This window comes from Siniperca chuatsi, linkage group LG11, assembly GCF_020085105.1.
Source record: "Siniperca chuatsi isolate FFG_IHB_CAS linkage group LG11, ASM2008510v1, whole genome shotgun sequence".
NCBI lineage: Eukaryota > Metazoa > Chordata > Actinopteri > Centrarchiformes > Sinipercidae > Siniperca > Siniperca chuatsi.
This window is the reverse complement of record NC_058052.1, coordinates 17138177-17150518: the sequence shown is the minus strand read 5'-3', so window position 1 is coordinate 17150518 and position 12342 is coordinate 17138177. Positions and strand designations below refer to the sequence as shown.

Below are 12342 nucleotides of genomic sequence, written 5' to 3'. Positions count from 1 at the left end.
GCTACAATTCTGGCCAAATCTTACATATTACGCCTTTAACACATTTAAATATCAACTAGTTGGATTATTTTGACTTATAAAATATTCCCAAAGTATCTCATGACAAAAAGAAGCGGGCATAAATTTGCTACTTTAATTCAGTGGCAGATGCATACGATATGTAAAATTCATGAGCTGGCCAGGTTGTTTACACATGTTCAGCAATGGGTTTCACGATTTCAAATTATTATTATTTATAAGGACCCAGAAATTCCAGGTATATCATCTTTGTTCTTACATGAGGTTTACGATGATGGTCACAATGCTGAATGCTGTGAAGTATTACGCTTTTTACAATTGATAATTAATTATTCCATAGGTGTTATTGGCAACTTATATACAGGAAAAAATTTAATAAAAGTACTTAAAAGTAGCTTAATAAATAAATAAAAATGTATTTTCTTTCCAGTGTCTCATTCTTTATTACCATAAGCACACATAAAATGCATTAATCTACAAAGACAGCATGCAATGCATTGATTCTTTTCAAGGACAAATAATCAAGATTACTTTTTTTAAGACATTCAAAAGACCATCTCAATACTGTATACATTCCACAAAATGACATCTCTACTGAAAACTCCTAAATAATTTCTTAGAGGCAAAAAAAGGAAAACAGAAAACAAAACAAAAAAAACTTTCTTTATTATCAAGAGTTATTTGACCTTACTGAAAATCAATATAACAAAACAGATATAGGCGATACAAAGATAAACCTTATGTATTATAGGTAGTCAACACCATGTAATATATCTTATACATATGCTACAACATTTCACAACAACACAGTGTATAGTCACAGTGTGCACAACAATTACATTCCCATAATACCTCAAATAGAAGTACTGTGTGTATTGCTGACTAACAAAGTTTGAGCTACAGTATGTTGCTCCATTAATCAATGTTCTGTAAGGATTTGACCTTTTCTTGTGCTTCATGATGCTTGAAATCTTTCCAAAATGTGATTTAAACATGAGAGAAATGTTCCATGTCAAAATCATCACTGTCACCTATGTAGTTTGTGTATATCAACAATCCAAATCTAAATGACTGTTATATTAAAGATTTTCTTCTCTTCACCTCAGGTGAATGCATTCAATCTCCTCTGTTACAGGCATGGAGGCGGTCCTCATATCCATCTCATCTACAGTCTTATTGGGCGCATACGTTGACCTCCAGCGCAGCAGTACAATCTTCTTCAGGTACTTAACTGTGTTGTTCTTGACGCTGACAAAACAGAAGGTATTAATCATGCTGTTGCTCATGGCAATGCACTCAATGATGTAGAAGGCCACCAGTGAGTTCTTCTGGCGGGAGATGAGTGTTGGATGGAAATCTCGCAGGATGGTGAAGCCATAGTACGGTGCCCAGCACAGGATGTATGCTGTCAAGATCCCAATCAGGACCATCACTGTCTTGCGGCGACAACGCAACCTCTTCCTAATCTGCTCCGTCTGGAAACCTGGGACATTCTTAAACCAGAGCTCGTGGGAAATTTGGGCATAACATATTGCCATGACGATCACAGGCCCAACAAACTCTACAGCAAAAACAAACAGGAAGTAGGATCGGTAGTAGGCCTGCTGGTCCACAGGCCAGATCTGGGCACAAAAGACTTTGTGAGTGGTTGGAGTGGTGCCGCCATGAGGGTATATGGTCTCAGAGGCAAAGTAGGCAGACGGAATTGATATCAGAATGGGAACAATCCAGACTCCTGTTATCAGGCAGTAGGCGGTTTGGTACTTCATACGAGGCCTCAGAGGATAGACTATAGCCATGTACCTGGAAAAACACAGACATATTGTTGCATTGATGAGGTAGGGAATAAATATGTAATACAACCACCCTTTTTAGCAGTCTGAGTGCTGTGTGAACTCAGTAGATTCAGCAAATGGCTCTCAGTCATTGAAGATTAAAGTTCAGTACACAGTGCTACATTATTCAGTGAACTGAATTTTACTAACATAAACATGTAAGTTATTCATATTTGTTAGAAGTGTAAAAATGTGTTTACATCTATATTTTTCGTCCTTTATTTTTAATCACAATATTTATATATATAGACAAAAAATACCTATTTTAAGCCATTAAAAAACATTTGATACTGTAATACAGTGTGAAAAAAGTTTTTTATTGGACGTTAAAGCAACTTAAAGAATTGGTTCATTTTGGGAAACATGCGTATTCACTGTCTTTTCAAGGGTGAAGTTAAAAAATACATCTACCAATGACTGTGAAGCTGTCTTATATACATGATGTATCTGGTTTGTTTAACCCGTACTTAAATAAACATGTAAACACAGCAATTTTGAATTCTCACTGTCTAATATTTCTCTGTGTATCGATCATGTTACTCCACCACTTGTCCACAGACATTCCACTTAAGTTTTCAACTTAAGTACACAGCATCCTCTTTATTTGATTCCCATTGACATATACTGTAGTGATAGTAGATGATCTTGTAGTTAGCTCAGTGGTTAATTTGTTGACAAAGCAACACCAAATCAAACCTAATGTAAAGAAAAAAAAAGACAGCGACAAAGACCTGTTTTCTCCTGAAATTAAATAAAATGTATTAAATAAAGATAGGAGGAGTTAATCTAGAATAGTTAACCCTTCCTCCAACTGTGGATTTCTGAAAAATATTTTAAATGTGGATTAGTTACTTCTTGAGTCAGAGCAGGACTGACAAAAAATTAAGCAGAAAAAATAACCCCTCCACAAACACAAGATAAAGTGATTACCCAGCCCTGTCTCCTCTGATTTACATTCACGAAATTAATATGCAATGTAAATTTATGTTCAGTGGAAATGCCGGAGGTGGTCTGACATTTATGTAGCACAAGGGACAGTAAGGTGTGGAGGTGGTGGAGGTTGCATTCTGGAGACCTGGGTTCAACAGAAGTCAGTGTTTCCATTTGTGAAGTTTGGAAAACTGAAGTTTTTACACACAAAACAGGGGGGAAAGCCTAGTTTAAACAGTCATAGCTTTATTGCATTGTGTAAAAGTGCTCAATCATGCCAAAAGTCACTCAGACTTTCATCAATGCTTACAGAGCCTTGGTTTTAGGGTCTTTAATATCCAAGACACATGTGCAGACAATGAACCAGTCAGTTCAATCAATTAGAGAGGAGGTGCTACTACAGACTATGTTACTATATGGGTAACACAGTCCATATAGCGCTAATGATCTGTGCCTCTCCCAAAGCAATTATGGTCTTTAGCATGGTTTATCAAGCTTTGCAACTTCCAGGGATTTTCATTCTATGTGAATATAGGGTTAATAGTTTGACTTGTCAGAGTAGGAAAAGCACAGTTGTTAGAGTAACATTAACTATGGCTTTGTTGTATTCAAGGGTCCTAGTAAGCCATGACAGTGTGACAGTGAGCCAGCATGCAGAATACCAGGACCCTGAAACAGAAGCAGCTAAATGAAATCCAGCCATCATTCATTTTATAATTTACACTTCTGCTTTTCCGACTGTGACATGTCAAAATGCCTTCTATGAAAAAGGCCTACTGAACGTGTGTGTATCTGTGCTGTTACTTCCTCCCATGCTCACTGATTAAAAAAGAAATAGCTGTAAAACTTTTCTCTCCGCTACATGGCTGTTTTTCTAGGCTTTTCGCTCATTATTTTCTTGTGTTTTCCCAGTAATATGTTAGCACAGTATCCCGTCTCCTTAAAGTATACTTCTAAGCACAATGTTAACATTTAGCTACATTAGATACATTTGCTGATATGCTCACTAATCAGGGTTCCCATCCCTTCTCTTACTAACATTTACTGTCTTTCATTTAACCTTTCAGGTCACCTTGATCTTTCCCCAACCTTTAACAAGTACTTTAAGTTGAACTTAAACTTAAATGAAAGTACTGCAGTTGAGTCTTTGTCCTACCAATGGAGGTGCCAGAAATGCTCATATGGGTTGGCTCAACCTCAGTCTTATTGAATACTGCTGAATACACAATAATTTTTTTGTATGTGAAAGGCATGATTTCCTGCTCAACCCATCGATGTTTGACACATGTTTGAAGTATATTTCAACCTGTGCCAGAGAAGGACTAAAGAGATAATGTAGCTGGCACCGATGGATGAGGATATACAGATGGACTCATCATGAAAGGATATCTACCTGTTGCATGCTAAACGGCGTAGCAAGGGAACTGTTTTCTGTTGAGATTTTCAGGCTAATTAACAATCAAAAGTTTATCAGATCTAACAAATATTTTATTTTAATAAAAGTATACATCAAGACAAATCTGAGGCCCCCAAATCTCAATTGCAGTACAGTGCCCGTTTAGGCCATGAAAAAGACTGCATCATTGAGTTCAGTAAATATATCCACTTCAGTGTGAATATAACCATGACCAGTAGGGAATAGAACCACTGTGATTAAACTTGTAGTAGTATATATTTTGCAACAGCTTGGTAGTAGTTCAGCCAATAAAAATAACATTTTTGTTCAAAGGAGCAAGAATTGTTACATCTGTTGCCTGCTTTTAATCTAAAAATCTGTTTATGAAAAAAGGATCCGTGTCTCAATAACTCACAATTTCTTGGATACGGCAAGATAGTGAATAAATGGAATGCTATATCAACGAAGTCGATGTCCAATAGAGAAAGGATTGAAGAAATAGAGCCAATGTTCTGCTTTTACATAATTTTCAATTACAGCTTTTTTGTGAGGTTCTTTGAGGAGAGGAGGGAATAGTGTCAGATAAGAACATCAACGCTTTATTGATTCAAATCTCTGCAGACAATGCTGGAAGATTTAAGCAAGAAGCAGTGGCTTGAATTGAATTGAACACATGTGCATGCTCACAGGGACACACTCACAGACCCACAAAAATATGAAAGAAATGACAGACTCACCTGTCAACTGCAATGGCAAGCAATGCGTTTGTGGACACGTAGAGTGACACAGTCCGGAGATAGTTGACAGAGGCACACAGCACCAATCCGTGATCCCAGGAAAGCTGTTTAACCACATAGTAGTCCACCAAGAAGGGGCAGCACACCACTGCCACAATGAAGTCTGAGATGGCCAGATTGGCAATGAGCAGGTTGGTGAGGTTGCGGAGCTTTTTGTAGCGTGTCAGCGTAGCAATGAATATGAAATTTCCCAACCCACAGACAAGCATGATGCAGACAAGCACCACACCGATAACAATGGTGGCCACAAAGAAGGCCTGGCCCTGCGTAGTGTCTGGGATCTCATCAGGAGGGATGCCATAGTCCATATCATAGTTGTCCATGTAATGATCCAACTTGCCTGCTGGGAGACTCTCCTGCATCTCTGTATAAGCTACTACCTTGTGGCTGATATTGGAGTCCCCCATGTCTCAGCACACACTCTTACTTTGGTTTAGAAAGACTTGTATTTAAGAACAATTTGATCCAAGAAATTAGGTGAAAACTGATGATGCTTTTTGGTGCATGGTGCCAATGATTTCTTGAAACCAGCTTAATTATTAAGTTGTTTGTGTGAAGCTGAACATTTGAACAGGCTGAATCTTCTTTGGAAACAGCGGCACATCGTCACCTGGAACAGAAAGGTCCCATCTGAGCATTACTCATGCAGGGTCACGATTAATGGCAACAAGATACGATCAAAAGAAATTACATGATCTCAGCGCTTCAGGCGTAATCATGCTGGCATGTGTGACATTTCTATGATATTTTTTGATGAAAAATGTTTGTGGGTGAAGTCATTGTATCTAGTAAAGGCCTTAATGTAATTTATTTGGACTTTGTCACTTTACAGCAAGCCAATGTCACAGATTAGGCTCAGCGTGATGACAGGGTATTTAGTTTGCTGCAAAAGTGGTCACTTAAATCCCCCTGCATGCATATGAGGTAAGGCAAAACTATAAAATAAAACCAATTGCAAGAATAAAACAATACATTTGACCAGATTATAATAGATTTGTATTGCTACAGTAGCACTGGGCAATAAACTCGGCTGCTAATCAAACACAGTGTACTCACTCCTATAATGTAAGAGAAACAAAAAGAGAGGTGATGATGATTTGACCCATGATCTCAGATAGCTAGGTTTTACAATCATGACTGTGATCTACACTGATGTAATTATAGGTATAAATAAATGAGAAGTTATTGCTTAAGGAGATCAGTAATGGTCTATTTTTAATGCAATGCCATGCAAAAAAGTGCATATAAATGTGCTTTAAATTAGGGCTCTGAGGTAGTTTGTAAAACCAAGCTTGGCTAGATTAAACTACAGGGGTCTCAGTTGCAGTATTAAGCTCTTATAGATCATCACAGCCTGGAGGGGGATCACAGACTGTGATTTTAAATCAACGGAGGTAAAAAATAAATAAATAAATAAATAAAAAAACACACTCAAAGGCTCAACATTTCAGGTGAGAGAGAAACGCTTTCTCTGACTTTATTATAAGAAAGCGTTATTTCTAATGAGTCTCCAATGTAAAACCCAGTGAAGGAAAACAAATCTCATTTAAGGCACTTACCAGCAAACGTTGCAGAAGGTTCCACGACTTTTCTCAGCTAAACAGTAAAAAACTATTTAATTGCCCGCTCTGTGTCAGCTGTAAAACCGAGCCCAAGTGTGGTATTATTGCGCAATCACAGAAGCGATGGAAGGTCGCTCCATCAGCCTCCCTGAACATTGATTGTACCTGCTGCCAGTCCACTCCGCTCTCCTCCGGAGCGCTTATTTGAAAGGGGGGAAATAGTTGCGTCTGTTTCTCTTCTGCCTCAAGTGAGATTTCCGACGATGACGCGAGGTTGAGACTCCACATCGCAGGTCTTTGAAGAGGCGTGAGAGAGGCAGGTGCGCGTGTATGCGCGTGCACATGTTGGTGGTCCGGTTAAATGTTCACCAGTTAAATGGATGGGCATAAATACACAATGTACACAAGATGCCCTTTACATTAAATATTATGTCAACCTTTCTCACAAGACTGAATGAGAGAAGCAGAGATTTCTTAAATTCCTGACTGAATCGTCAACTGTCATCATAAACCATCATAAGGGCGTTGCACTGTAGCCAACATTATATATAAGGGTCACCTGACAAAACTGCTCAGTGGGACAACTTGTTTAAATAAAGGAATAACTAATCAACTACATTTTTAATTCAACAAAGTATAATTGTTTAAAACACCTCAACATATTCTTACCAAAATAATATTCTAACTTACTGTAAGGTGGTGAAAAATATCTTAAATGATGGTATTTCACAGTGTAAGAATATCTGGGGGGGGTTTTCTCCTTTATGAAAGAGCCTCAATTTGAATATCTTTAGTCCTCATGTAATGCAGATATTAAAATGTACATATTGTAAAGCTCATCATCATCATCACCATCAGTCCATCATCATTTTCCAGGCCTGGTAGTGAATCACAATCACTTGTGAACAGTCATGTAAGGGTTTATTCCATTAAGGGGTGTACAGGACTTATAAATTGTGATCTCTGATTGCAAGTGCTGTCCTATGTGATTAAAAAAATGAAGCATGTTTGATATTTACACCATAGTGTGATTTGCATAGTGGCTTTGATGAAAGTAATCATTGTCAGAGATGTTCAGGAATATCTTATCATAATAAACAAGAAACCCTGTGTCATTTTCCTCTGTGAAAAAAATGCTCTTTTTAGAAATTCTTTCAATTTTTAAGCCTTTCATATGGTTGAGTGGGTTGATGATAAACTGCAGTATTCCTTCAAAATGCTGCAACACTAAAGCATCTCTAAGACTGATGATAATACTATTAATTTAATATTATCTTTTCCCCCTCTTTTTGGTTAGGGGTCAGTGTTTAGATGGAGCTGTAGAAAGCTCTCAGCACCATACTGTACACTCTGTGGTCAACCATCCTGAACAGCAGATAAACCGGCACTGACAGCGCACTGATGACTTTTTAGGATCAATTCCTTATTGTGATGGAAAGCTAGCAATGCTGTTTTTATATCTCCTCTAACAATTATCTGTCAATAGCAGTGAGCTGGCTTTTTGTGTCCTCTCACATTGAGTGCAGCAGACTAGAAGATATAGTCAGTTCAGTTTAAATATAATAACAGATAATGAGAGACACAAGTGAACCAACAGACACAGGAGAGAGAAAACTTGCTTTCTTTGCTAGAAATTGAAGATATCCATCCCCCCAACTCATAAGATATGAGAGAACTGCTTTTGCATGGTCCTATTAGCTTTAATCACCCTCTAAATATAAGGGGCTACTTGCTCAGACTTGCTAGTGTCTGTCACTGTAGCCCAGGAGGCCTGACCAGCAGGATAAACACTAGGCTTTCATTTCCAACTCTGGACAGCTCTCTAATCTCACCCAGGTCTTGGATTTACTGCCACTCGTAACCAATGACTATAGATGGAAAAAGAGGGCAGTGTGATCCTGGCGTTCTCTCCTCAACCATGGAGGATATGCACAAGACCTACAATCTATGGCCTCTGCGGGAGTGTGGACAGATTGTGTGGTAGTTTATTGGTGACAATGTTATGGGGGGAATAAGCAGCAGTGAAACAGAATCCATACATATATACAGTATATGTGGGGTTTAAATCTGAACAGTGGCAAGGTTTTGGTAATAATCTACTTGTGGGAGCCCTTCTTACAATCTCAATCACAGAAAAAATTGTGAATGTTCCCCAGGTTGCCCTCGATTGATCAAATAACTGTGAATATGAGAGAAAAGCATACATCTATTGCTTGAATGACAAATGAGCTATATAGCATTATTTTAACTCCATTATGTCCATGAAGGTTTTGTAATTTTCATACTGCAGCTTAATTATCACAGTCTGCCCTTGAGCCATGGGATTTGCTGGGGCCAAAATATGCTGAAATGCTGATGTAAAGCCATTTGACATGTGTTTCATTCAGCCATTTTACAGACAGCTTGCAAGATCTGTCTAGTGGGACATTTTGACTGACCTTGTACCACAGCCTGCAGAGAGTAAGCCGAAGAAGGAGCTGTTCTGTCTCTTCCTCAGTCTTCTATCACTCTCTCTTACTCTCCTCTTCGCTAAATGTTATTGTAAGTGCAAGAGAAATAATGGAAATACAAAAGAGAAATAAAGATATATAGAGATGTCAGCTAAAAGCCCCTTTAGGAAAATAACAAGAGGCTTTTTTCTTATTATTAAAAAAAATAAAGTGCTGAGATACTTTAGCTTCAGAACACAAACAGCCACATACATTGCATTTGGATTTGGGCTCTTCTCTTTCATTGTTTCTTTACCTTGTTTGCTACTCTTTTTAGTGTTATTTTTATTTCAGCTACAGACAGAACTATGACAAAACAACCATTACATTACAGCATTCACTGTATTGTATGATCATACAGTTTATCACAGTTTCCCATCTGGGCCTGCCTGTCTATCAGGAAATGTGAATCAGGCATGTGATTGGCAAAGGACAAAAATGCAGGAAAATAGACAGTTACATATATATCCAAGTTTGTGCCATAGTGCTGATCGAGAACAGTGGACAGAAATACAATTTGCCCATGCCAAACGAAGTAACTAAGACATACAGAAACAAGACGCCCATTAAAACCTGCTCATACTTTTTTCCCTAGCTGCCCAACCTTGCACAAAGCAGATAGTCACACAAATAGTCAAACAAACTGAATGTAAACATAAATACATTATTCCCTGGAAGCACAGCTGAGTTGTTAGCTGGCGGCTAATGGCTGCTTGTACTGTGAAGAACAAGTAGTATGCAAGCTAATGTTTGTCAAAAGTATCGATACTTTGATAATTTAAAACAATAAGCTCTCGTTAAATTTACATTTGATAGTATCGAAAGTAGGCCTACCGAAGCTGTTCAGCACGCCCCCAGTTTGGAGAAGCAAACAGGAGTACCAGCACGGAAGCTAAGCTATGCACTACTGGGCAGCCTGTGCAGCAACAAAACGTATTTTAGCCACCTAAAAAAGGTCCACCTAAAAAATTCAAAAATAGTTTAAGTGTACGCTATATTTAGAATATTTTCACTACCTTTCCTTGCTGTCAGACAGCCTTTTCAACAGAAAACTGAAGCTATACAACGCTCTCTCAAAAGCGGTAAAGTGGGGAAAATATATAATATAAATATTTAAGTGTACACAAACTGATATTGACTTTTTTTGGTGGCTAAAATATGTTTTGTTGCTGCCCAAGTCCAAAGCGCAAAGTGCATTGCTTAGCTTCCGTGCTGGTACTCCTGTCTACTTAGCCAAACTGGGGGTGTGCTGAATGCTGTCTACTGTAGGTATTTATACATACAGTCTGTGTCTCGTCATAGTTGGGGGCATGGTCAGGGGGGAGTCACCGAGGGGGAAAACAGTGCTTTCCCTCAACCTGGAAATGCTGGGAATGTCATAGTACAGCTGTACCATTCCTAGTGTTTCTGTCTGTCTGTCCCCTGTTGGGGACAGGAGGACCTCACCGCAGCTCTCATCTGCTCCACCTCAGACCACTGTTCCTGCCTCTGCCTGCCTGCTCTCCCCAGCCTTGTGTAGGTCCGCTGTCTGCACCCACTCTACCTGCTTCCCGCATAACAATCCTGGTTCCTCATTGTGTTTCCTTTTTAAATAAACGGAGCCTACTACTTCCACTTTCCTAGTTGTGCTTTTGGGTCCACCCCCGGAATACCATAACAGGGAAAGCACAGTTTTTAAACTCAGATGCTAATGTCAACAAGGTCATGTCTTATATAGAGTCCTTACTGTCACTTAAAGAATGCTACGTTGAAAAATTAAACAGTATCAGATTGTTGTCCATATCTCATAAAAGACTAGACGAACTAAATGGCCTTAAGTGTCATTCCCGGATATCTTCTGCTATCTGGTTGAATCGCCTGGTAAGAGATACTATTACATTTACTATAGATATGATAAGTTAAATATAGATGTGAATAATTAAATATAATGATGATGATAATAATAAACCACAATATCAGTAATGTTATCCTATAGCCATTAACGCAACAATGTAACATTAATAGACTAGCATGATTGAGTGAATTCCATGCTTGGCTTCGAGACAGTAGCAATACTAACGTTAGCTGTTGTAAAACTTGTTGTGAGGAAAGCTACTCAGTTTGCAAAGTTTAGGCTAAACATGGTATGTAGCTCACTTAACTTAGAAATATTAATCCAACATTCATGGCACTCCTGAAGCGATCTAACACTTTTTGGGTGAAGTGAATTTAATGTTAATGTGACCTGAAGTGCAGACTATACACATGAACATATTTTGATGTCCGATTCCACATGCAACCAAACTTGGTTCTGTGTCATGATTTGGGACAATATTAAAGTTCAACTCTGGATTTTTAAAATGTATTTAATGTGCAGAAAGCCAAACAGCAACTCTTCTGCATGGCTTTGTTTTCCCCCTCCATAAACGGATGTGACGTTTTGTGGGCGTTCCCATAAATACTGCCTGTATTCTTACAGGGAAGACCCACGGAGACCACTGTACTGGGTTTACTAGTAAAGCAACATTAGATAAAAAAGGAATAATACTAAAAACAATAACATAAAACATTTAAGAATAGAAATAATAATGTTAATTACTATTAACAGTATTACAAATGTGTTGGTATGTGTTCAGTGACTTTTTCTGTACCAGCACTGTGTGCAGGTTGGTAAAAAAAAAAAAAAACTTTTGTGTGACTAGGACTTTTTTTTTGCCGGGATATCAAAGGGGTATCGAGTATCGTTTTTTTTAATGCTAGTATTTTATCGAAGTTTAAATGAATTAAAAATAAATTAAAATGTATATTCTGGTATCTTGACAACCTTAATACAAGCACAGTGCAAGTACAAGCACAGCATGAGCATGCTTCGTCTTGTAAAATACACCAAATAACGTGCACATAATTCCGCTGCAAACCCCACTCACCTGCAGGTTGAACTCGAGCTGAATGCAGACAAACATCCGTGTGCATTCTTAGAGAGGAAAAAAAAATCTTCTCCATTTCACTCAAGCAGCTCATAACACGCCCCCACCCCCATTCTGCATGATTCACGTGGGTCACATTTTCACTTCCCTGGTGAATACATTTCTGTAATTTTGGGTGGTTTGTCTAATGCTTTTAAGCTCATGAACTGCAACACAATTAGTACCCATTTGTAAACAAAAAACAAAGTATTTTTCAGCGCAGTGTGTGAACACTTAGTCACTTCTGGCAGGAATAGTTCTCCACAGTCCACACAAATTGCACTGCACGAAATTTCTCTTCTGTCCTGTGCTGGGCCACCATCCAATCTGCCATATCAAACAGGGATCTAGAAAGCAGCTGACTAAGAAC

The 12342-nt window shown here is 38.4% G+C and overlaps 1 protein-coding gene across 3 annotated transcripts; it reads right to left on the bottom strand.

Moving 5' to 3' along the window:
- Nucleotides 1–463: 463 nt before the first annotated feature.
- On the bottom strand, nt 464–12336 carry prokr1b (prokineticin receptor 1b). 3 transcript variants are annotated; one of them, XM_044214658.1, is made up of 4 exons: nt 11934–12336; nt 8977–9067; nt 4917–5586; nt 464–1821 (listed from the first exon to the last, which is right to left on the bottom strand). In XM_044214658.1, exons 3-4 carry the CDS (start codon nt 5381–5383, stop codon nt 1116–1118), a joined length of 1173 nt encoding a protein of 390 aa, XP_044070593.1. In that variant the 5' UTR covers nt 5384–5586; nt 8977–9067; nt 11934–12336; the 3' UTR covers nt 464–1115. The 3 variants fall into 3 exon arrangements, with proteins under 3 accessions (XP_044070593.1, XP_044070592.1, XP_044070590.1); XM_044214657.1 differs by lacking the exons at nt 8977–9067; nt 11934–12336 and adding an exon at nt 6536–7055; XM_044214655.1 differs by lacking the exons at nt 8977–9067; nt 11934–12336 and having other exon boundaries at nt 4917–7055.
- Between the last annotated feature and the right edge of the window lie 6 nt (nt 12337–12342).

What these genes read in the sequence shown, in the direction of transcription:
- prokr1b (XM_044214658.1), bottom strand. Translation starts at nt 5,383, where the DNA reads ATGGGGGACTCCAATATCAGCCACAAGGTAGTAGCTTATACAGAGATG. An exon ending in CTTGCCATTGCAGTTGACAG is followed by an intron (nt 1,822 to 4,916) that starts GTGAGTCTGTCA and finishes GTGTTTTTCCAG; the next exon opens with GTACATGGCTATAGTCTATC.